The sequence below is a fragment of the Phalacrocorax aristotelis genome, chromosome 3, assembly GCF_949628215.1.
Source record: "Phalacrocorax aristotelis chromosome 3, bGulAri2.1, whole genome shotgun sequence".
NCBI lineage: Eukaryota > Metazoa > Chordata > Aves > Suliformes > Phalacrocoracidae > Phalacrocorax > Phalacrocorax aristotelis.
Window position 1 is genome coordinate 89,648,160 of NC_134278.1, and position 25,221 is coordinate 89,673,380.

Below are 25,221 nucleotides of genomic sequence, written 5' to 3' on the forward strand. Positions count from 1 at the left end.
CCCCCGGCCCCCACAGCCACTCCGTCACCGCGGCCGCTGCGTCACCGGGCGGCCGCGTCCAGCAGCGCCCGCGGCCGCTTCTCCTCCTGCCGGCATGTCCCTGCCTTCTGGCAGCTGCGTCACGCCACGGCGGCGGGGGGGTGTAGATGTGCGTGTCGCTAGGTTTTCAGGCGAGTCTTTCGCTTTCCGGGGCCGCAGACGCTGCGCGACCCTGCCTCTCCGGCGGCGGTTGACGCATCGGCTCTACGTCATCATGCGGCGCCCTCGCGCCAGCGGGTGTGGGGCGATCGCCGAGGGCGGCTCCTGCCGCGCCTCACCCCGTCCCGGCGGTGGCAGCCCCCGAGGTAAGGCCGGTCCCGTCCCCAGGAGCGGAGCCGGCCGCCCAGGGGTCCCTCCCCGTGCGTTCTGCCGCGGCTGCCCGCTCCCGGCGGCCCGGCTGCGGCGGGGGGAGCCCCTGCGGAACCGAAACCTCGAGGATCGCCTAGAGCGGCCTGTTCGGGAAAGGGGTGGGGGGCGGGTAGAGTTCTGCCTCTCGTGTTTCTTTTCACGACGGAACGAAAGGTTCGAGAGGTCGGCGTGTGCCTCTCGTCTAATGCCGAAAGCTGTAGGAGGGACAGCGGTGCCTCCCGAATGGCGCAGTGCAGTGAACGCGGCGGTAGCGAGGCTTTCCCCCCTCATCCTTCGTGCCAGTGAATTGGCTAGTGGAAAGGCAAAGACCCGAAGGAAAAGCAGTCGTAGTTTCAATGCACTTTCACGGCAAGAAGGCGTTTCAGACGTGGTGGCTCTGAGGTGAGGCTTTTAAAGCCGGCTTCAAGCACCTGAGTACGTGGTGTCACCTGAGAGCTGCAGACTTGCAGCCTTTGGGGAGAACTTCACAAGAAGTACTGGATTCATTGGGCACCTGATCCTGAGAACTGTATCTTAACGTTGTTATCGGACTCTTAGCATAGAATCAAACTTTGTGAAGTTGCACAGATTTACGGTAAAGGAAATTCTAAGTTGTAATTTCAGCTTTCTCAAAGTTTTGTCACGGCAGTGACTAGTGTAAATTATGTACTTGGAAAACAAACCACAGTACAGTAGGGGTCAGCAGCAACTGGAATATCTTTGGTTCAAAATACTTTCAGTGGAAGGTGGAATGGAAGGCATGTTTATTTCCTTTGTAAGTTGATGTAAGAGTATGTTACATTTGATTTAGAAGTTTATTAATGACAAACATTCAGACCAACTTCTGTTTTTGAGTGAAAAGTATGTGTTTATATTCACGATCAGTTTGACAAGCTAAAAATTAACTTGCTTTCTCAAAAAAGAATCAGGAGGCTGATGCAGAAGAAGGACCAACTGTTCATGCTGTTGAGATGTCTTGTAGTCCATCGTTAATAGAACCAGCATGTTCCAACTCTGAGGGAAGTGCAAAAATGGGAAAAAATGATGCTACTTCCAGACATTTGGTGGGTGCTTAATTTTTAAACTAAATTTAATTGTAAGCATGTGTTAAAAATGAAGTAAAGGTGTTGTGTTTTCTAAGCTTTCCTTTTTTTCCCCCATGAGAAGTAAACTCTGGCAAAGTTGTAGGCTCAATATAGCTGTTGTTTTATTGATTGGGGTTATATGCTATACAGGTGTATAAATATATTGCTGTTGTGTATTTATGATTATTACAGTGCAGTAGTTGGTTCTCTGGAAAATACAAAAATTGCTATTGCTCCAGGAATATTTTGAACTAACAATGTGGATGCTGAGTTCAGGACTACAGAATAAAGTCCAGTTCTGGTCTCTGGTCTGTATCAGTAACAGTGCTGTAGGTACCTGCAAAGGCCATGGGGAATGAACAACTGCTCTCCCAACTGACCTAAAAGCCTCCGAAATGTGTATCTGGAGAGTGTGCAGTTGGACTGTAGATACCATGTGCTGGCAGCTCATTTCATTTGATCTGCGTAGCTGTGATGGAGTTGTGTTGTCAAGATCCATACACACACACACAGATAAATAATCATCCTGTTTTTCCCTGGTAGCCAGCATTTTGTCCAGCAAAACAGAGTTTTCAAAGCAAGCATCTTTTGCCTTTTTAAAATATTGCTGGGTAAAAATGGCTTTTAGACAGTCTGATAAATAGTGCATGGAGGCAGTGGGGTTTTTCTTAGGTTTTCTGTTGTGTATCCAGGAATATCGTGCTAAAAGGGACACGTTGGTCAACATCATTGTACATCAGATAACTACGGGCAACAAATGAAATGTCAGCCTTTACTGTAGCTGGGATTCCTTGGACGGATACTTACCTTTTAATAAGTAGAGATTCAAACTGATAGTATTACTTTCGGTACTTTCAGTATGTACTGAATATGACTTTGGAGTATTTAATTTAGAGTGTGGTTCCTTTCTTAAAAAAGGAATTGAGAGAATGCTATCAAGGCTTTTTTTTTTTTTTTTTTTTTTTTAATAAATAGACATTTGTTTGTTAAACCTCTTTTTCTTATTTCTCTGTGTTGAAACTCGGTAGCAAGATGCTGATATAGCTCTTCTATGAAGCTTTCAGTCTGTAGCCTTTTAGATATTTATTCCAAAGGTCTAAGGAGGTGTTTTGGGTTTTTTTTTTCCCTACAGGAAGGTTTCTGTACATGTTGTTTTTCTGAGTCAGTAGGAACTGTTTAAAAAAAATCAGGCAATGGGCACCATCCAAAAAGTAGGTAGTTATCCAGGCTGCGTTTGAAGGACATAACTGTGTAGAAACTTGTGTTCTAGTTTTTCCACCTCTTTTGTAACTGGAGAAAGGTACTAAACAGTAAATATTGTTTTAGGTTCCTCCTGGTGATAATGAAAGTGAACAGTCAAAATCTATTCAAAGAAAGAGGGTGCTTCCATCTTGGATGCTGGAAAGAGACCTCCCAGTTCAGAGGATTTCTGAGCCTATAATGAAAGGAGGTAGGTTTGCCGTGTGGTATGTTTGCATACCAACATACATTTATGTGCTTTGATCTCATTTTCTTAAATTATAGTCATGGCGGTAGAAAGTATTTGTTACTTTTCTTTGTGTGTTCTGTGCCTGGCAGCTGACAGAGACTGACCTCTGTTGTCTCCTTTGTCATCAGTCCTATGCGTGTGACAGAGCTTTTTCTGATCGGCTGATTTTCTTTCTGTTCTTTTTTTTATGCCAGGAAATACACTTTCTCTGAACAGCTGAACATCTGATGTTCTGGAGCCTTTTCCTATAAACTTACCTGTTTTGTTTAGTACGTAAATTCCAGGTAGTTTCTGTGCCTTTAATTCCAAGCCTTCTCCACATTTAAGTCACTGATTGCCCTTCTAAATTCAGATTCTTTTAATTTCATAGGTTTTAAAGGTGGATTTTTTTGTGTGTGTTGGTGATTGTTACTCTATTTTTGTGACTGAAACAGACTTGATCATTTAGTCCAAAGTTTCTTCCTAGAAGGAGCAGTTCATAGTTTCTTACTAGTATGAGGCTGAAATATTATCGCATTCCCTCTTGTCCTTCTTGCAAAGGAAATTGCTGCATGTATGATAAACTTGTATCACTATGTATCAGTGGTAACAGCAGCAGAATATGGTGTTTAGTCTCTTATCAATGGGAGACACAAGGGTGCCGCGTTGGCACCATCCCAGGAGAATCTTCTAGCATGTTTGGGTTTAGTCCTGGGAGCTTCTAAATGGGAGTTCTAAAACTGCCATTAGACATCCTCTGACAGACTTAGCTCAAGGCATTTATTGCTTTTATGACTTTTATTGATGGAACTGGAGGACTAATGAAATGGGAGAAGGAAAATGGCTGCATACATTAACAATGCTCCCCCAGCATTTCTATCTTTCTCTGTGCTGAAGACAGCATGCCTCACCCTGCTTGCCATACTGTGGTGAAGTGCGGGGTGGTTTAGGTGCTAACTGCTGAATTTCGTTTGTTAGTAGTCAAATGAATGAACTGTGGCTGGTGTGTGTGTGTCCACTCCTCTGTGTCCCACAGCTATTCTTTAATGCCTCTGTTTCCACCTGCTATTTCTGCTGAGATGGTGTAATGGAAAAATTTGGCTCTTGATGCTCGAGCAGGCCTGCAGAAGTATTTCATGTAGTGTCCAACCAATTGCTTTTTATCTCCTGTAGTAAATGCAGGTGTCTGGATGGATTGACCTGGGCAATTCTGGCTTTAAACACCTCTGTCATATGCCATCAGCTACCCTGCCTTTTCCTTTCCTCAAATGCTAATTTTGAGAAAATCATTAGAAGCAAAAGAAACTTTATCTCCCCCCCACCTGCTTTCCGAATCTAGACTGTTCCCTGCTGGCCTGTTCCCTTGGTTGTAAAAAAATTGCACGTACCAGAGAACTTCTGCTGGTTTTGTTGAGTTGTCAATTTCTGCACTAGTGTGATTGTTTTCTTGTGTTTGGGTTTGGGGTTTTTTGTTTGTTTTTTTCTCTACAAGTACTGTAATGTTTGTTACATATGTGTATATAATGTTTCTTTTAAAAACTAAACTTCTATCATGTAGGTGCTGAGATTTGGAGCTGTGTGGGCAAGGGGTATCTGTGTGCTGTTGAAGACCTGACCCTGAGGGAGCTAGAGAGATGTATGAACACTATGGGAGCCATTTAAAAAATCATTATGTGAGATAATGATTCCAGCTTAGAATGGGCTGCTTTAATAAAACAACCGATCTCTTCTGCAAACCTCATATTTCCTTAAAATTGTGCAATGGTTTGCATCTTCTTAGGGTGATATTGGACTCAAAGGTAGAGAATAAAAGGCAAAGGCTACCCTCTTGTTTTTCTTCTGTATGTCTTCTTACTGGAAAGGGAACACCAATTGGTTGTTTTGAAAAATTCTTTGCTTCCTATAGATGTCTCTGGCATGTCTGTCTTTTTTGAAGGGGGAGAGTTTTTGAAGTCTCACAAAATGGCATAAAGTATCTTCCTTCTGAATGCATTTTGCAGCAGATGGAGCTGTAACAAAACCAGTGCAATCGCCCAAGCTGTCTCCCAGCTATATATCCAGAAAATACTACTTCAGTACAGAGGACTTAAGGTTTTCTGGGATGTGAAGCTTTCCAAAGAGAGGCCCAACGTTTGCTGTCTTTCTGTTGGTTACTGGCTGATGAAGTAATCAGCCATGATGCAGTTGAGGTAGGCCCACTTGCCTACCTGATTTTGCCATGTCCTAATTAATTAATGTTTGTGTATATAAACTGGTAGTCTGAAATGATATTTACTTGGAAGGTCTGTGGTAAAAGTTGTCCTTGGATGTTTGGTTTATTTGATCAGCTCCTATCGTGTAAATGGAATTGTCAAGTCATACTGATATGGTCAGTCTCCAGAATACCCTTTGCCACATATTTATTGTTTTCCTTCAAACTTCCCTTTCAAATATGTGTTTCATTCTAAAACATACTTTTTACTCCTATAAGCAGGAAGTAAAGAATGTATTGTTGAAACAGCACATGGAGAAGTCCTGCTATTTCTCATGCTTTTTGTCCAGTGTTCTGGTTCGATTAGATTTAGATTTCTAATGTGATCAGGATTACACTGTAAAAAGTTGCATTCCAAAAGTACCATTTTATTTTTATTTTAAGGTAGTAGAATGAAAAAAGGCCAAGGAAGGGGAAGAAGTAATATGGAGTTATTAAAATCAGAAGTAAACGTGCAGCAGAAAAAGAGATTAGCTTCTGAAGAAACTATAGAGGATTTTGAAGGTGAAGAGCAAGATCAAGGGAAAAGGAGCTGCCTTTTAATCCCTGTCCTTTCATATCAGGTAATTTTTTGGCTCAGGGCAGAACCATGGTATTGCAAAAAATGAGAATGTAGTTGGAAGTGTCCTGTTGAAGGTTGGGTTTACAACATAACTATGTGATCTGTTGTTTAACAGTTGTTTTGAAATGCCGGTCCATTGGACAGCTCTCTAGCAAGGATTCTGGAATTCTTGAGAGACTGGGTTTTCTGCACTTCATTTTTGGGATCTATGTTTTAGGCCCGAATGGTCCACAGAAATACCAGACTTTCAGCTTTACAGCAAAGAGGCTGGAAGACACAGGCCAAGGTACTGGTCCTAGGAGTGGCCTGGTGCGTGGTTTATTTTTCCAGGAACCCTTTGGGATAGGTGATGTTATGACAGTGATGTAATTTGACACTGGACTTTACCCAGACTAATGCTATTCTAGTTGGTTTATGTTTTCATGGTCAGAAAATGATGGTATATGGCTTAGCAACTGCTACATTTTGAAGAAAGATAGCAGGGAGAATGCTTATACCACTATCTTAAAACCTGAGTCAAAAAAGGAAAGGCAAAAAAATAATCTGAAATCCAAAATGATCTGTGGCAATGAATGAACAGACACTTCAGTCCAGCTGGACAGTGTGTCCGTGTGTCTTTAAAGTACAGCTGCATTTACAGGCGGTTAAATACTTAACTGATAGCACCCTGCTAATAATGAAAACAGAAGGATCATTATCAAAGTCCAACAAAATATATTCTGGTGAGAGTAAAGTGAGGCTTTCACTGACTTTTCCTTTATGTGAACAACCTGGGGAGCCGTTTCTGATCTCTAGCATTAGAATTGCCTGGATCTGTTCTAGGATCTGATAAAATACTTAAAATAGTTCTATTTGGTATGTTTCATTGGTTTTGACACTGAAAACAATTGGGGTTGGTTTTGTTTTTTAATTAAATCTTAAGGTTAATTGAAATTATCTACTCATGGAGAGCATACCCTTCAGTAGTTTTGATGTAACATAGTGGTGTCTTTTAATCTGAAAAAGTGTTCTGAGTGGTGAGCTTCCCTGTTGGCTAGGTATGTTAATACCACCTGCAGTGCTGTTTAATTTGTCAAACTATAAGGTGAGTGACTAGATAATGAATTATCTTACATAATATCTTGCAATTTGTGAGTATTGCTCTACTGATTTTCTCCTAATAATTTCATAAATAATTTTTATCTTGAGCATAATGTAAGAAACTGCCTTCAGAACTTTGCAGAAAAAATAATGGGTTAGTAGAAGCAGAAGTAATAATCACAGAGCTCTAAAAGATTGGGAATGTTGATATCAAAACCAAATCACTCTCCTGCTGTCATATTTAATAACAAAACCTGCTGTAGGGTAGGATGTAAAAAGAATCTTAATTCTTTGAAGTGCCAGCAGCTGCCAGATGGCAGTGAGGTCATATATGAGTTATAACCAGTGCTGATAGTGCTGTTGTCTTTGATTTTCCTGATTGTAACCTGTTTTTTAACTAGTCATCATAATAAATGTGAAAGTGTTTAGTCTCATTATATACAATAGAGGCAATGGATTGAATTACGTAGTAGAGAAATCACAGTGGGAGTGGCAAATTAGAGTAATTTAGTCTTCCTTTTGCAAATAAAGGCTTATTTCCTAAGATGTAGTTGTTTGCTAAGCCTTATTTTGGGAGTCTTGATAAAAGTCATCTTTGTCTCTGATCTGACTTACTAAATATGCTTCTGTCAGGATCACTTGATCTTAATGCTCGCTTTGCCCTTTCTTAATCAAGTTGCTGCTCAAATGTAATTGTCTCTGGTTTTGGTTAACATTTTATGAGGCTAGCATTGAAAGGAAGCAAATCAAATAGAAAACCACCACCTGATTTTCAAGCTCTGCCAAACACATCGTGTAAACTAAGTGAAAGTTTACTGGAGGGGGAACTTAAATAATGAACTATAGAGAGCAGAGACCTTTGAATAGTTCTGCAATGTATCAAAGTAGTTCAGCCTTCAATATAGGTGTGCTTCCAGGTAATGTCTAGGTTGATAGGACAACGTTCTTGTCTTGGCTATCTATCTTGTATTCTTTTACTAAAGCACATGTCTCTTATTTTAAAGATATGTGTGTTCCAAAATTTGTCAAACCTGAAATCTTTACCTGATGGTATCAACTGACAAACTGGTTTATGATTTAGAGTCACAAGCTGAAGCATTTAAGATGTACTAGGGTGGGATTAAGCTCAAGGTGTATATTGTGAATTACCATATATCTTCCATATATAGATAAACATATATATTCCATATATCTTGGAACTTAAGGGATTAAAATTGATTCTTGTATAGGAGCATGCATTCTTCTAGATATACCTTCAGTATCTTCTTCTATATCTTCACATGTGTAAACTCCATTCATTTTTCAGGAGCAATACTTTTAATCAAAAGTTAACTTAAAGTCCTTGGACTATTCACAAACTGAGGCAGTGAGAGAGGAGCCTGACTGTGCTGTGAGGGAACTGAAGCTGAGGATGGGAGCTCTCTAGACTAAGTCTTTCTTTAATTTGTGTATGTGTGTTCTTGAGCCTTTCATTCAGCAGCTGCATTTGGCAGGTCACTTGAGTTTGGAAAGCAGAATAGAAGGTTTTAAGGGCTGGGCCAGATGATCTTTCGAGGTCCTTTCCAACCTGGGCTGTTCCACAATTCACTGATTTTGACATCAGGAATGATGAGATGAGGCAGAGTTTGACCTTAAAGCTTTTAATTCTGAAGAGTGTAAATTTTCAGGTCCTTCAAAATGTAACCTTGTTCCACAGAATACACCTGGATTTCCTCTTGAGAGTACCATGAGAAACATGGAAGGAAATGGCAAGACTGGAGCAAAAAACCCTGGAAGTTCTCTGGAAAAAAATGATAGGCAGCTGCATAGTAAATGGTCTAAAAGAGTAGGTCAGATCTCCAGTAAAGAAAATAGAATTGAGGAAACAGAAAACAAAGAGCAGATTACTGGTTCTACAAGCCAAGAAGTTCACTGGGGCAGGACTTCCCAATATTTTGGTGCCCAGGAAGGGATTCTTGAGCCTGATGCAAATCTGGATCACAAGACTGAGATTTCTGATTCAACCAGAAGTGCAGATGCTTCAGAAAGCTCCAAACAGATCAAGCGTAAGAGGACACCTTGCATGTATGGAACAGGCTGTTACAGGTAAAACAAAATTAAAACTAGCTTAAGATAGCTTATTATTAAGAAGTAATGTATTAGCAATGGAAGAGAAAAGAGTAAAGTTGTTACAAGCTTTGATTTGAATAAAAGTTTTTGGTACGCAGAGCACTGATGAGAAAGAAATGGCATAACAAGAATTTTAAAAATATAAAAAGAGGAGCCAGGATGTCTTGCTAACTGCTGATATAACCCAAAAAAGGGATGAAGTACTTCAACAAATTAAAAGATGAAGTCCTATAGGAAATAAGAAACAAAGGCCCTTTTTAACAAGAAAAGAAATAAACTCCTGTGTATACCAGGAGGGAGAAGAGATGTAAATGGTTGAAATGCCCAACATAGACCCTGTAGGCTTGTTTTATTAGAAGATGAAAGTTTTGTGAAAGATGATTGTCTTTGAAATAATTGCATGTTTTGTGATCTGAATATTTAAAATACTTATTATCGGTCATTCCTTAAATAATCAAGAATTACTTTTATTATAACTTGTCGAGTCTGCTCTTTTTCATTAGCTTCCATCCCCTCCCTGAAAACAGAACAAAACTCTATGTTAACCCTTATCTGGTCAGCATCTTTGGTAATAGAAGTGAAGAGCTCTTTTTTTCCTTTTTCTCTCACTCATATCCTCTCAATTCACAGTGAAGGATCTTTCATACAAATCTTCTGTGGGCTACAAACATTCCATTGAAGTTGCAAAACATCAGTGGGAGTGCCTGATCTCCTGCTAGTTTCTTCCGCCCAGAAAAGATCTGGAGTGCCATGTATTGATATATTGAGGGGAAGATACAAATCTAGAGGTGGTCTTTTGGCTAGCAAATGACCAATGACCTGAGAAGGGCATTTTGGAGAGTTTTGAGCTCCAGGTAAATCCATGTACATTGTAAGTGTGAAAGATGAGGCTAAGCCAGGAAACAGTGGGTCTTGTGATTTCTTATTATTAGTATTATTATTATTAGTAGTATTTTATTATTATTATTTTATTTATCCCACACCCCGGGCTTGAGCAATAGGAAAAAACAATGAGGTTGTTTAGAAAACAAGCAAGCACAAGTAAACGGCTTCTTATATATCTTTGGTTTGCCTAATGCTGCAGATAACTGTGTAAATCAAATGGGTGGTTGGTTTCCCTCTCCTTCATTACTTTAACCTTATGAAAGGTGTCTTCTAACAAGATGTGCTGTAGGAGTCAACTTCTTAAATGAGTGCTGCTCTGGTAACTGTAACATTTCCTTAAAGCTTTTTTCTAGGTGAGGTTTCTTAGTCATAAAATGTCATGTATCCAATAACTAAATGCTCTCCAGAGTTTTAGTCTTTATTTAGTGAACTCCTGTTAAGAGATACTTGTCTTCTGGGTATGACTTTGGCACCTTGGGTAGGTGCCTAGTAAAACAGTACAAATTGAAAAGATTAAATGTTAGTTCTATTAATTTTATTAGATTTATCTGACACCTATCTTAAATATTTAGAAAATAACTTCATAACCCATAGTTAGGTTTCTTCATTTATGAATTTGAAAACACTGCTTTTGAAAGAATGAAGCTTGATGCATGCCTCTGCCAGGGATTCTTCTTGCCATCGTCCTTCAGTGTCATATTCTCTTTCTGAGGTAGTCTGAAGCTTTACCAAATTGAAACAAACTGCTATTACCACCAGGAGGCAAAGTGCTCTGTGTACATTATATCCAACTATACTTGTTGTCAGGGAACTGTCATGGTTTTAGCTGGGATAGAGTTAACTTTCTTCACTCTAGCTGGTATAGTGCTGTGCTTTGAAATTAGCATGGAAAAAAAACCTGTTGAGATAACACACAGGTGTTTAGGCTGTTGCTGGGTAGCGCTTATACTAGTCAAGGACGTGTCTAGCTTTCCATGCCCTGCTGGGTGCACAAGAAGCCGGGAGGGGAGGGGGCACAGCTAAGAGAGTGGATTCAAACTGACCAGAGGGATATTCCATATCATGTAACGTCATGCCCAGTATGTTACCTGGGAGGGGCTGGCCGGGGGAGGAGGGGGCAATCGCAGCTCGGGGACGGGCAGCGTCAGTTGGCGGGTGGTGAGCGGTTGTATCGTTTGTGTTTCCGTGTTTTTTTTCCTGTTTTCCCTTTCCCTTCCTTTTCCCTTTTTATTATATTAACATTATTGTCATTATTATCATAATCATTTACCATATCATTTTATTGTAATCATTAAACTGTGCTTATCTCAACCCACAAGTTCTTTTGCTCGTCCGATTCTCTTCCCCATCCCACAGGGGTGGGGGGAGTGAGCGAGCGGCTGCGTGGTGTTCAGTTGCCAGCTGAGGCTGAACCACGACAGGAACTTACTCTTAGAATACTGTCTTGTGTTCGTTTTCTTGTCTGCTACTTGTTTTTCTGAACTTAGAAGAATAGGGAATTAAAAATAAATCCAAACCCAACCACCTGTTCCAAAGGCTGCACAGAAGGGGTGCAGTAGAGCTGAACTCTCATCTCTAAAGCTGTGACCCGCAGTTTTTGTCCACAGTTCTGTCCTTTTGCTAGCCTGCAATACAATACTCTGCTGACCATGTGTGTAAATCTTACCCATAGCTGTCAAAGCAGGGCACACTCAGCCAGCCTTTGAATTTGTATGTGTTGTCTTCCAAATATTTTGCTGTTTGTTTGTTTATGAAAGTCAGTATTTTTCCTTTCACCTTAAGCTTGTAAATCTGGCAGCTGAAGACCTGCATCTCTTCTGAGTCCTGTCTTCTCATAAGACATAAAATTTAGCACTTAACAAACATCTTGCACACAGTTGTGGCATAACCTCAGGCTTGAACTCTGGTTTTAGAACTAGTGCTGGTAATTCATTACATTTTCACTAACAGTTTCTTTAGTAGCTGAGAAAATAACCCCTTGAGATGGCAGGGTTCTTCTCCATGTGATTATGAAGAGCCAGAAATTCTTACCTGATCAACTAAACTTGCTTTAGGAAAAGCTTTTAAGTTGCTTTTTGTAGCTGCACAGACAAAAAACTGTACTAAAATTTTCACTGAGCAATACTCAACTTCTGCCTGAGATGACTGCACTGATTTTTGAAGAACTTTATCAGTTTTATTTGCATAATCTTCTGTGTCATTAAGCTTGAGTACGCAAATTCACGGAGAGCTTCTGTGAAAGTTGCAGTAACTGTGTGAGTATGAGAAGGCAAATCTCCCATAAAACTGTATTTGTAAAATGGTCTTTTAATTGGTTAATTTCTGTGTGAGTAAAGCTTAATGATTTTGTTTTGATCAAATGAATAACATAACATGAGGTTTTGTTGTGAAACTAATTAACTTTGGAGTGTAACTCATGGCGTGATAGATATTGTGCTCTTACAACTCAAATATCTTGTGTCTAAAAAAAAAAAAAACAAAAACCCCCAAAAACCCAAAGCCCAAACTAAGCCAAATCCAAAATAAAAGGAAGAAGCTTTAGAATTTTGCAAGAGGGGAAGATGTTTGCTTAATGTAAGCTATGCACTTCTCTGCTTCTATTTATTTTGCTGCATATCATTGTACAGAACATAGAAGTGGAATAAGTACAACTTACCCAGGTAAGGGTGAGATAAAATATGGTGTTTCTACTAGTCCTGAGCATCTGAAGTAGGAAATGTTTAAGATACTTCACAGGTAATATGTGATTTGAGGAGATTCATCCATTGGCCTAAAGAATGCAGAAGCCTTGTGATAGGGAGCATACATCAAGATCATTTCGCTTCTCTTCCTCCTTCTTCCCATACTATCTTTTTCTTTTTTTCTTCTCCCCTCCAATAAGGGCTGTTTGGTGTTCTCCGAGTAGGTTTCACAGTTAATTCTTGAAAGGAAATGGATGTGTCCTAAAGTACAATATGTTGGCTAAATGACAGCTATTAGGCCTACTTTCCTTGGTGACTGTGATGCTACGTTTATCTTATTGTAGGGATAAATATAAAAAATGATTTCACAGAACATTAGTTGCTTTCATATCCCTTTGAGAAGATGAATTGTGCTTCAGATGACTCAAAATTCTTGCTAATATTGCTAATAAGCTAGCTCTATGCATTTAGAAAACAAAGCAAATAGCCTCTAAAATTACTTGGTTTCATCCAATTTATTTTTAAATGGGAAAAGAAGTAGGCAGCCAGCCTGAATTTGGTGTAAGAAGTGATGTTTCCTGAGAGCTTGTGACAGAGTAAATGGCTGATAAAGGCAACCTTGTGATGATTTCTAGTGAAAGAGTATTTACTTACCCTCCAGCTTGCAGAAATGAACAAAAAGACCAGGACAAGAAGTCTGTCACCTGTGTAAATAGATCCAAGGGATACTGGGTCTTTGATATGTAGCTCACTGAAAAGTTTAGCTTGCTTGTTGAGCTTTCTGAGTGAAAGGTACCAGGCAAATGGAGATTTAAAATATTAATACTAAATATCTAATTATTTTTTAATACCTAAAAGGAGGCCTGAATGGCCAGTAGAGCTCACAGTGCTGAAGTAATTTTGCAAAAGCTGTAACAGAAGCTTTTTTTTCTTATGGTAGTAGTTGAAATGTTGACATTAACATTGGCTGTTCCCTATAAAGTTCATAAGAAGTGGTTGTGAACGTAAAGGACAGAATACCTGTGATCAGCGAGGAAGCTGGTGTGTGTGTATGTAGCTACATACGTGTTCCTGGCTTTGTGTTTCTAAATGCAGTTGTAACAAGTGTAAATTAAAGCAGTAATTACTCTAGCTTAAAGTTGTCATTCCTCTTACTTGAGGCAAGCAGTTCACTTTTATAATTTGCACAAATACATTGAAGATTGTGTACCCTGGGAATTAGCATGGTAAATCGCTGAGGTATTTTGTGGATGTCTTTTGGAAAAAAATTTATTAAAATATCTCACATTACATGCTTTTAAATATTACGTTTGGAGAAAAGTGTCTCTAAAAGTAATCATAGGGGAAAAAGTAGATTTGCATTTGGTAACAGTATGTTTGTTTTGACATAATTTTTGTAGTATGTTTTGATCTGTCGCATGGAATTTCTCCTGAAGTGGTAATGTGTTCTTCTGTGTTCTTTTTAACATCAATTACAGGAGTTTTATAAAGCAAACTTCCCTAAGGAGTGTTGTTTATAGCTCCCTTGTCTTCTATGGTGTGTATGCAAACATATTGTGTAGAAGCAGTAGAAAGGTTCTTCCAGTGATGCATGTATTTGTATTCACTACTTGCTCACCTTGGACTCAACTGTGTAAGTGTTGTAGAGCAAAAAGTCATGGATACTAGGGAAGTGCTCTCATCACTATCACTGGTGTGACTCAGCTATGTGCAGAGCTGTTACGTCTTGTGGTAAAACTTTGTATCATCGTTGTAATTTGATATTTCAAATAAAACATCATGGTAGCCAACCAAACTGGACAGCATAATCAATGTAATGTCCAATAGACTGCTCCATCTGGAATAATGTGCTGGCATTTGAAGTATTCAAGGGGGTGGTAGCTTGCATATAGAAGAGAAATAATAGTTGAGACGGATCGTCTGAAGCTAATGTGATAACCCAAGGGTGTGGGTAGGTGTTAGTACTGCAGTTGTTTGGCTGCCATGCATTGGCCCTTCCTACTTGAACTGAGACTTCAAGTAGAAGTTTCTGTTGCACTTTGATAACTCTAGAGGGAGCCATAACTCAGCAAGTCGTCCGTTGAGTGAGCTTCATCTATATGACTACATCAGTAGATTGTGTACATGTTGGTGGTCCAAAACTTAAAGCTGATGGCAAATAAGAAAATTCCTGGTTTAATCTTTTGCAGCCTGCACAGACAAAGTTTTTCTTCTGTTATCCTGAAAGTAGGTCTTATATTCTGCATGAAGTTAAACGTTAAAAGCTCCTCTTTATCTAAGCACAGAAAAATGAGGTGACACTGATTCAATAACACTTTTCTTATCTGCACTTCCTGTGTTTAAATGGAACAGTCAGTTCTTGATATACGTTTGTCTTTTGCAGGAAGAATCCCATTCACTTTCAGCAGTTCAGTCACCCTAATGATGATGACTATCATGAAACTGAGATCATAACTCAGGATAACAATGATAACCGACCTGAATGTCCATATGGAACGGCTTGCTATAGGTAAGAAACTGCACAAAATGGCTTTTCTTGTTTTACGGGTTAAGGCTGTCCTCCCCTGGAGTTGCAAAATGCCAATAGAATAAGAAGTAATTCTTGATGTTAGTTCTTGAGTGTAGTGTATCATTATGGCTTCTTCTAAAGTCTCACTGCCTTCTGAAATTTACTGTGCACAGGCTGCTACCTTTAAGACACCAAAGTCTCTGCAAAATATTTGTTAGTGACTTCAGCTAGTGAACATGAAAACTTGACTTTTGGAACCTATTCAATGACCTAGAGGTCAACACTTTTTCACTTGTCAACATGTAGTAAACTTTTTAATATAAACCATAATTTATTTTTACCAAAATTCTCTCTCCTTCCAGTTGAGACAACCTCTGTGCTGTATTCGTTGATCATCTCTTAATGTGTGTTTCATTCTTTGGGGGTAGAGGAAAGGAGGCACCTTTCTTCTTGAAAGAATGATAGTTCTTTCAACAAAGCAACAGATGCAGTTTGAAGGGTTTTATTGTTATTTTTGTTGTCTATCTGTTGACTACTACTTGAAGGAAGCATAATTAAATTATCTAAATACTATGCCTTGAGTTGGGATCAAACGGTCTGATGCTGACGACAGTAGTAAAACACTGAAATAGGCAAATTTTTTTGGTCCACTACAGTGTATTTAATAGGAAGCTGTGTTTCCAATTTTTTTTTATCCAGATAACTATCACTTCTAATGCATACATAATGTACTTTGGGATGGCAATAGCTATAGAATTGTAAATCAACTTGAAGTGTGTGAATTTGTCACAAATTACTTGACATAAAAATTTTTCTACTGGAGTCTAATTGTATTACTCTGTTCTTTGAAGAATAAGAAAACATGAATAAGCAACTGATTTTACAAGGCAGTCTTCACAGCGAGGGTGTTTTGTAAAATATACAAAAAGTTCTGTAGTTGCAGAAATTAATCGCAAGTTTCACGCAATATCACATGGTATGTCATTCCTAAATAGTGGGCTTTAACTGTTGCTTATTTCCAGAAGTAAAAATTAGGACACCTGAATGGCTTTTCTTTCACAGTTAGAGTTTTTTAATTTTTTCTGCACAAAAATAAATCTAGTTGAAACTACTTTAACATGCAGCCCTGAGAAAAGCCTCCAATATACTAACAACAACAGTGTAAGTTGGACCAAGTTAGAACATTAGAGCAGCATTGGGTAACTAGGGGGAAGACCAGTCAGTGTGTTAATGACCTGGGTCACAACCTGAATGAGGGGAACGTGTGTTACAGATCCACAAGTAAGGTGACTTTAAATTTTCTTTTGTTGTTTTGATGCTATTTTTTTATAGAAGACATATAAACTTGTAAACTGAACTTACTGGATTGCAGCAGCATATTGCAGAAGTGGGTAATCTCTCTGAAGAATCCTTCATGGCCTCTCCCTGTGATCTTCAAGACAAGCAGTTCCTTCCAAATTCTTTAATTTTCCCAAACTACTTAATGTTTAGCCTTATGTTTCAGAATGTGGAAGCTACGCCTGGATGTCTCAGACCTGTCATGTACTGTGCGTGCATTGTACTTAATGAAGAAGTTATGTTTCATTTTTAGTGAGCGTAAATAATTGGGTCAGTTCTTATGATGTTGAACAAATGCATCTTATCATACAACTTTGGAAACAAACTCATCCCTTGGTTTTGATCAGCCATCTTTTTTTTTTTTTTTTTTTAATGCTGAAACAAGAGGAACTCTTACTTACCTGATTTTTTTCCCCACCCTACATTCTCTAAGCTGAGATACTGCAGTAAGGCACTGGTCACAAAATTTTAGTTTAAAAATAAATTAAAAGTATCCATAAAATAGCAAGGAGTTCTGGGCTTGGTAAGTGAGGAACAAGGTGGCAAATCATGCTTTTACTGTTTTCTTTGCAGGAAGAACCCACAGCACAAGCTAGAATACAAACACAGTGCACCTCCAGGTAAGCCAAGTTGTTTGATATAGCTCAAAGTGGGGGGAAAACCCCCAAACCCAGTAATGGATACCAAAAATTTCTACTAAACTGCTTTCAGCTACTGTAAGTGAAAACCACTGCATTTGCAGCTTGCTTTGTATTGCCTTTACCATTGCTCTTCTTAAATATGAGGTCTTGCTCTTGTCCGTGATAAGGAAGGTTGCTTGGCTACTGCAAACTTGCACTTACTTTTCAAATATTTTTAAACTGAATGAGATGAACTGGGTCAGACACAATTGATGCAGTTTGTGTGCTTTGTGTCTTACATAATGGCAAAAATGCTGTGCGGCAAGTGGCTATTTTCAGGAGTTTAATAGGTTTTACTGAAAATTAAACGTGGTATATTGTGGTATTACTGGGTATCTTTATTCTACTTTCCCAATCCAGACCTGGGGTATTACAATGAAAACAGGGAATATATTTAGGTGTTACTGAAGTATTTCTCAACATTTCAAACAGCAGTAAATTATTTCTATAGCTTTTCTCCCATCCCCATAGCAAAACGTATACAGAGAAATATTTTCTGGTTTAACTGTCTAGATTTATATCTTAAGATTTCATATTTACTTTTTATTCTTATTTTTCTTTTGATAGGAAATCCTCTGGTAACATACAATTTTAAAGTTTTATGATGCTGTAAAGCAAACATTGTAAGCACGTCTGTCATCTTTTTTATTTTATTTTGTATATTTTGTATATTTTTCTATATTTTTTGTATATATTTCTTACTGAGAGAACAAATTTTTGTGTTCTCACGAAGCTTGGAGGGAATATAGTTAAAACTGAGCCTGAGTTTCTATTCTAAAATTTTTCTAGTCTTTAATGTTCCAGTAACTGGACTTGTTGAAAAACACAGGGGAAAGTACTGTTTACATTTTGTGTGCTCTTAAAGAATTCAGAGAGGTATTTTGCATTTTTTGTGCCTTTTCTTGATTATTGGACTTGGAGATTTTTTTTCCACTTGAAACCCCAATGCAATAAACTGTACTTCAGAGCAGAACAGTTATGGAAATGTAATGACAGTATATTTTACTTTAAAGAATCGGGATTGTGACATTATTATGGGGAAAATGCATTTATGGAAACAATGGTGTAAAATATTTAAATGCTTTGAAGTACTCCAATTTTCTGCTTAAAAATAAAAATACCGGTCCTGATGACGTTTTTCTACAGATGGAATGGTTCATAATTGTAAGAAGAGTTCACGTGGGTATTCTCTTGGGAATCATTCAATTAAAAAAAAAAAAAGTGTTTTGGGGCAGGAGAATAGTTGGGGTTTTTTATGCTTGGAAATACAGCACAGTCATTGCAGCATTTATTTTAATAGGTCAGTCGTTTATTGTAGCAATCTCTGTGAATAACCCTTATGGTAGCTTGTAGTCTGTCTTCACCAGTAACTTTCTTTTCTTTAGTAACTGAAAGAGGAACGCAACAAAGAACTTCAAAGAATGGTATGTTCTCATGTTATGAATGGGCACATCAGCATGGGATGCAACTGATCTGCTTTGGGTTTTTTGAGCATTTAATGGTGCTGGAGATGCTTGATAATACTTACCCAAGGAGAAAGTAGTTGATATCTTAGTAAAACCCTGCTTGCCTTTTTTGTTTTGTCTTGTCTTGTCTTGTTACAAGTAATAGTGCTGAAATGGGATTTGTGCCAGGCTTCCTGGATGAGCATACTGTACTCCTCTGGAAGCAGACAAGAAAATAAACATTTTAAGGAGAGACACACGTGGTTAAATCAGTTCTTCCTTCCATACACAGCGTCATAACAGGATGAAAGGAATCCAGTATTTCATCCACAACTAGTTAAGGTTGCCCCATAAAGATTAATTGCTCTTGAAACACTGAGATATTCCTTCTGCATTGCATTGTCCCTTAATTAACTTTCAAGTGATATCTGTACGTGTGGTGATGAGCTTTTCTTGTACTTACCATAAGGTATCAATGTTTCAGGTGAGACACTGGCATGTTAAGACTAAAGCGTAGAAGGAGGTTAATGCCTTTGAGTTGGGGGCAGCTTCCACTGTAAACTACATATGTATCCCTCTTACTTGGTTTCTAGCTGTCAGTGAGGATTATGTAGTAGCACAGGCAAGCTGCAGTCTGTCTTGATAATGTAAATTGTAATACTGTGTATGAATACCTCCTCCATTTGCCAGTGGCACGCTTGGCTTGCTTAGCTGCTGCCAACCATGTTAACTTATATGTTGCAGGCCCGTAGACTCCAGGTTTAAATATCCTTTAGGACTGTTTCCAGGCTATTTCAATGCCTCTGCTTCCAAATGTGGCCCTTCCTAGTCTTTCTAAAATAATTTAGAAGTGGGCTTTAATGAGCAGTCTGAAAGCCTGATGATATGCTGACTTCACTTTCACTGGCCTGAACAAGGCATAAGGATGTGGAACTGCTGCATCTTGAGTGGAAGTGGGAACTGGCTTGTCTTCCTTGAGATCATCAAGGTGTGGCTGGGCATTTCCTAAAGAAATCCTCAAAATCGAGAGATCTACCTTCTGGAGAAGGTAAATAAAAGTGCAGATATCTGTAGTTAGTTTTCTAGGCAAAGTGTTTTGGCTTGCATTTCTGTTGTGGGTGGATGCAAGAGGTTGCTTTTATACTTTCTGCTGAGAAATTTCTTTCCCCTCCCATTTCCTTATCATGTATGTGTGCACTTTTGCTATCACTGAATGCTTGATATGGTTGCGTCTGTGCACTAGCACATTCTGAGGCATATGCGTTTCCTGTCTGTTTTGCCGCATCCCATGATGCAAGTACCAGCTCTGTCTTGGTCACTGCTCCCTTTTACACTGTGGTGAGAATTATTAGCAGCACTGTAAGAACAGTGAGTGGTTAAGATTTTATAATGAAGCAAGCTGGACCATGTGAATGATCCTTACTCTAAATCTAAATCTTGAAGGTTTTAAACTGTAGCTGTGCCTTTCATAAGAACCCCTTCCTTACCTGATTGGTGGATCCTGTGTGTACAGCTGTGGCAGGTGGTCAGCAAAGCGTGACTAGGGATTGAAAATGCTTCTCTTGTAAGCGTGTAAAACTTAAACACAGAAGTGAAATTCAATCTCAATCTGTCAAATTTGACTCCTCTTACTAAGAAAGAACCAGGAAAGAATTGATATTCTGTGCACAGGGGAGGCAAGGGAATTCATTAATTGAAGTGCTGTTCATATTTGCTAGGGGTTTTTTTGTTTGTTTGTTTGTTTTATGTCTTGTTGACTGGCTTGCTTAGCTCTCTGGAGGGCAAAGGTTGTAAAAAGGTTGGGCTCAGCAAGTTCACATCTGTGAGGCAGTTGTACTGAGCCATGCAAGGTCACACAGTCAGGGCTCCATTAACCTTTATTTTGTTCTGTTTGGCACAACTGCACTGTTAAGCACAGCAGGATTAACTTCTGTACAAGTGTATCTAAACTCCACCAGCCAAGAAAAGAAGATGTCTATGTGACATTTGACGTGTTTAGTTTTTAATATTTTTAGTCTAATTGCTACCAGAGGGATTGTAAATTTCCTGTAGAGAATGTGGTCTATGTTGTGAGAAGTAATCTAAGGCTAATTACTTGGGGGAATAGCTGTAACGAAGGAAGAAAAAACCAAAAAGGTCAGAGTTATGCTGCCATGAAATTGTCACCACTGAATGACCTCACTACGTTGTTGCTACTTACATGAATCACCTGCTGTGGCTATGGCCTATGCAGGATCGTTCTATACCCTTTGTAGGTTTTCTAGCAAGCTAATCAGCTTACTTTCAAACATAACTCTTTGAAAGAGGTGGTCAGCAAGCTTTTTCTCCCCACATGGAGCAGATACTTTCAGAGAAGGTTTCAAGGTCACCTTGTTCAATACAGTTCTAGGGAACAGGCGGAATTGTGCTTAATGAGCATCTTTAGGGGCTGTTGGGCTGCATTAAACTGTAGCGGGAAGAGGTAGAGTGGGAAGACATGGAAGGAAGTACATCATTCACTGCTGAAATCTAAAAGCGTTGATGTACGGGGAGGAAAAACAGTATGCTCCTCCAACATGTAGGGAAAATAAATGCATAAAAAAATAGATATAGCTTGATGGAGGTGATCAGTATTTTGCCAGAATTCCTGTTGTAAAATACCACCCACACTGCTGTGAAAGTGAAGAAGAGCTTTTCTTTGCCTTAGCAGGTTTTGGGGTTATCATTCTTATAAGCGGAGAAGAGGGATTTTGTTCTTGTTGTATTTGCCATCTTTGTTTTGACCTTTCCCCTCCAAGGCATAATTCATTCTGCAGGACCGTAGTCTGTGATTCTTATAAGAAATTCTGGTGGTAAATATGGACATGATTAAGTTCCTCTGAAGTCTGATAAGCAATAAGCTAGCAAGCATAACAGTGGATTACAGGTCCAATTGGCAGTGGGCATTTTCAGGCTTTTCTGCTAGTTGGCGCACATTTAGTACTTCAAAGAGTATATATTGCGAGCCATAGCGTATTTCTTAGTTGTATTATTGGCTGTGTCACACGTGGCTGACGTTTTTCTAGGAGGTCATTCAGTGCCTCTGTAGCACAATACACCTGTAAAATTGTGTATCTTTTGAGAAACTTGACTAATGCTTTAAATGCTTTTGCAAGCCTTGGGTGAGAGTTGCTACAGAGTATAAAATGTTAATCAGATCATGAGATAATTCTGGAACATTAATGTTCCCACTGGTAGAAAAACACAATGGATAGAGGATGTGATCTGTACCACATAAAGTACTGGTGTTCTCGTTACATGTGTAGCTTGAGTCCCTGGGGCTCTGACCTGAAGTTGCTAAGAAATGCTTATGGTTAATATAAACATTGACGATTTGGACTGGGGCCTGTAGCTGAGAAAAGAATACACGTTTATAGTTTCATGTGAAAGATGATGACAAGACTTGCTCAACAGATAAATATCCATACAAGATCATTGACAGGTTATCTCTAGACAAGATAAGAATGCAAAAATTGGAGGCTGGGAAGGAGTGAACGTAGTTTTCTCAGACGTATGACTTAAGGGCAGAATAACACGATTGGAATATTAACAGACTGTGGCTATTTAGGAATTGTGGGCATGTAAGGAAAAAGGGAGACAATGTAAGCTTGTAGAGCAAGGGTTACGCACATCTGCCAAAATCAGGAAGCAGTGGAAATAAACTTGTTGAAGGTTCACAGCTGCTGATAGATAAAAGAAGGCAATGCTGCCATGGCAGCAGCTTTGTACAGACACTACCAAGTCAGACAGGTAAGGCTTCTTCAAATAGCAGAAATATCCTGCCTGTGGGACTTAGCTTAAATGTGCTAACATATTTGAGCAATTAAAAGAACACTGCAAAACAAGCTGCTTAAAAGAGTTTAGGAACATGCTGTGAACAGCATCTGTTTCTAGTAAATAAGAGGTTTCTGAGTCTTTGATTCCTGCCATGACAGAGTATTGTGAAGTACTATGAAAGCAGAAAGCAATTTGATCACAAACTGAGTTGTGAAGAAGATGGATGGACAGCAGAGTAGAATGCAGTGTGATAGAATAGACTGAACTGGGAAACAGGTAGGCTTCACCCAGCTCAGGAAAGAAGTGTTCAGCATTTATTGTTTCCTTAACCCATGTTCAGAAAGGAGGCACAGACTGTCCAGCATGCATCCCAGTTGAGAATGTAGGAGGTGAGTGATATAGCAGATTTTCTTCTCTCACCTGAAGCCCAGGAGAGAAGTGAATGGAAGTTAAAACCCACTCAGGTTATCACAGAATCACAGAATGGTAGGGGTTGGAAGGGACCTCTGGAGATTATCTTGTCCAAGCCCCCTGCTTGAGCAGGGACACCTAGAGCAGGGGGCACAGGAACATGTCTGGGCAGGTTTTGAATATCTCCAGGGAAGGAGACTCCCCAACCTCTCTGGGCAGCCTGTTCCACTGCTCTGTCACCCTCACAGGAAACAAGTTTCTCCTCATATTGAGGTGGAACTTCCTGTGTTCCAATTTGTGCCTGTTGCCCCTTGTTCTGTCATTGGGCACTATTGAAAAGAGCCTAGTCCCATGGTCCTGACACTCACCCTTTAGATATTTATAGGTATTGATGAAATCCCCCCATAGTCTTCTCTTCTCTAGACTGAACAAACCCAAGTCTCTCAGCCTTTCCTCATAAGGTAGATGTTCCAGTCCCCTGATCTTCTTTGTAGCTCTCCGCTGGACTTGCTTGAGCAGTTCCCTGTCCTTCTTAAACTGGGGAGCCCGAAACTGGATACAGTACTCCAAATGCGGTCTCACTAGATTCCAAAGGGTATGAGTATAAAATAGCCTTAAGTATGTACGTGTGGATGAAAGCAGAAAATCTAGGGTCAAAATAGCTGCTTAGGAATACCTCGGGGCTAAATGGCAAGATAGATGTATTGTCATCTTTTTGCTACTTCTGTACCTAGACTAGGAAAAATGTGTGTCCCAGTCCTTAAGGAAAGGAGAGTTATCAGAAGACATTATCTGATCTTCTGATCAGACAATTGTGACAGACTGTAATCTTCTGATATCAGAAGATATTGCCAGAAGAGGCCTAGTACTGTTTTCCAACTGCTGGAGGAGAAGACAGTAAGGAAAACTTTCTAAGTGATCAGACTGGTAAGTGCTGTAGTAGGTGTCAGAGAGAGATGGTACAGCTTTTCATGAGAGTCTTGAAAATCAAAATAGTAAGCATTGGGTAGAGTGCTTTAGCTGATTCTCTCTCCTCTTGAGGAGAGAGACTAACTAGATAGTCTCTGGAAGGTATCTTTCTTTCTGTATTTATGATTCATGAACATATGATACTTTTTTCCTTACAGGAAAAAGGGCTGTGGAGAAAGATGATGATGATGAACCAAATGAATATGACCTTAATGACAGCTTTATAGATGATGAGGAAGAGGAGTGCGAACCTACTGATGAAGACTCTGAGTGGGAACCAAGTTCAGAAGACAAGGATAATGAAGATGTTGAAATGCTTTTGCAAGAAGCACGTAGTTTTGTTAAGGCCAAAAAGTAGCTGTATGGAAGAAGATTGCAAATGTCTAACCTGGTGGTGTTAAAACATGGATGCACATGCAGAGGATTTGCTTGGAAAACAGGTTTTTTTCCTCAGTCATGTAGGCACTACAGAGAGATTTTGATGGGGGCAAGGGGATTCAGCAATGCCTTTCTTGTCCGTATGTATTACTTCGGGAGTTTTTTGTTTTACTGAGTGGTGGAGCCAGAGGACTGAGCTCTAAAAGGTTTTTGGTGATTTTTTGTTTCCTCATCTATTTCTTTTGCAACACCATTGATGTCTCATAGTTTGAAATACAATTTTAAAGGTTATTAATGCTTCATCTTCCTGTGCTTGAAAGAAATATTGGCATTAGGAAAGTCTTCCATTTTGCTGAAACACAATATATTCTGTGTTGGATGAAGAGGACTTAATGCTTCACACCTGCAGTATCACAGACTAATTCTTGGCCATCACTGTGGAATCTGTCTAGACCATTTTTAATTTTTTTTTTTCTTGAGTTGGTGCCATCTTAAACTCCATTAGTCTGCTACTAGCTTTCCTTTTAGGTGTAATTTCTTTGATTCTCTTGATGTACAGTAGTTATACAGGTTGCCTAAATGACTTGAGAACAGTATCGTAGTGTATTGAACTACTGGCTGTCTCAACAATTATGGTGTATTTGCTCTAATTACAGCATGCATCTTTCCATACATGTACATTGCTGGAATTTTCTTGAGTTCACAACAAAGCCGAAGTCTTGATGGCTGTATTTTTGTACAATTAAAGGTATAAAAGACTGGGAAAAGCTTGTAATTGTGTCTCTGTGATTTCTAAAGACTTTGTTGGAAGATCTTGCCTTCAGTGTGTTCACAACTTTCCTGAACTTCAAAGAAAGAAAGTAAAAAGTTTTAGCTTGTTCCAGGACAAGTGACTGGAACCGTGTGGTTATGGCACTTTTTTGGATACAGTCCAGCAGGGGAAGCATTCTGGTGTGACTCTGGCTCCCCTGTGAATACCTACACAATCATGGTTGAAAACAGACTCAAGCTTTTCAGCTGGGTGGCAAAATGCTGTCTGCTTAAAGTAAAATGGTCGTTGCTGCAAACTGGCATTGGGCTGCTTTTAGATGCAGTATCATCTTTTGCTAATTGTGTGTCAGAAGTTTCAAAAATTGTAGGTGTTGAAAATATTCATGACGGGCAACTGCTTTGAATTTAGAGAGCATT

At 39.3% G+C, this 25,221-nt stretch overlaps 1 protein-coding gene across 10 annotated transcripts; it reads left to right on the forward strand.

Annotated features, from left to right (window-relative positions):
- Nucleotides 1-31: 31 nt before the first annotated feature.
- APLF (aprataxin and PNKP like factor) lies at nt 32-24,808 on the forward strand. Of its 10 annotated transcripts, none has more exons than XM_075088418.1 (10): nt 32-148; nt 1,311-1,451; nt 2,799-2,922; nt 5,576-5,754; nt 8,530-8,918; nt 14,892-15,017; nt 16,929-16,975; nt 18,421-18,459; nt 19,398-19,528; nt 23,814-24,808. In XM_075088418.1, exons 1-9 carry the CDS (start codon nt 95-97, stop codon nt 19,487-19,489), a joined length of 1,191 nt encoding a protein of 396 aa, XP_074944519.1. In that variant the 5' UTR covers nt 32-94; the 3' UTR covers nt 19,490-19,528; nt 23,814-24,808. The 10 variants fall into 10 exon arrangements, with proteins under 10 accessions (XP_074944519.1, XP_074944514.1, XP_074944515.1 ...); XM_075088422.1 differs by lacking the exon at nt 32-148 and adding an exon at nt 224-344; XM_075088423.1 differs by lacking the exon at nt 32-148 and adding an exon at nt 267-789.
- Nucleotides 24,809-25,221: the final 413 nt, after the last annotated feature.

Coding starts and splice junctions, on each gene's coding strand:
- APLF (XM_075088413.1), top strand. CDS start 95: ATGTCCCTGCCTTCTGGCAGCTGCGTCACGCCACGGCGGCGGGGGGGT. Junction 1,452..2,798: donor ATGCTACTTCCAGACATTTG/GTGGGTGCTTAA, acceptor ATATTGTTTTAG/GTTCCTCCTGGTGATAATGA. Junction 18,460..23,813: donor ACAAAGAACTTCAAAGAATG/GTATGTTCTCAT, acceptor TTTTCCTTACAG/GAAAAAGGGCTGTGGAGAAA.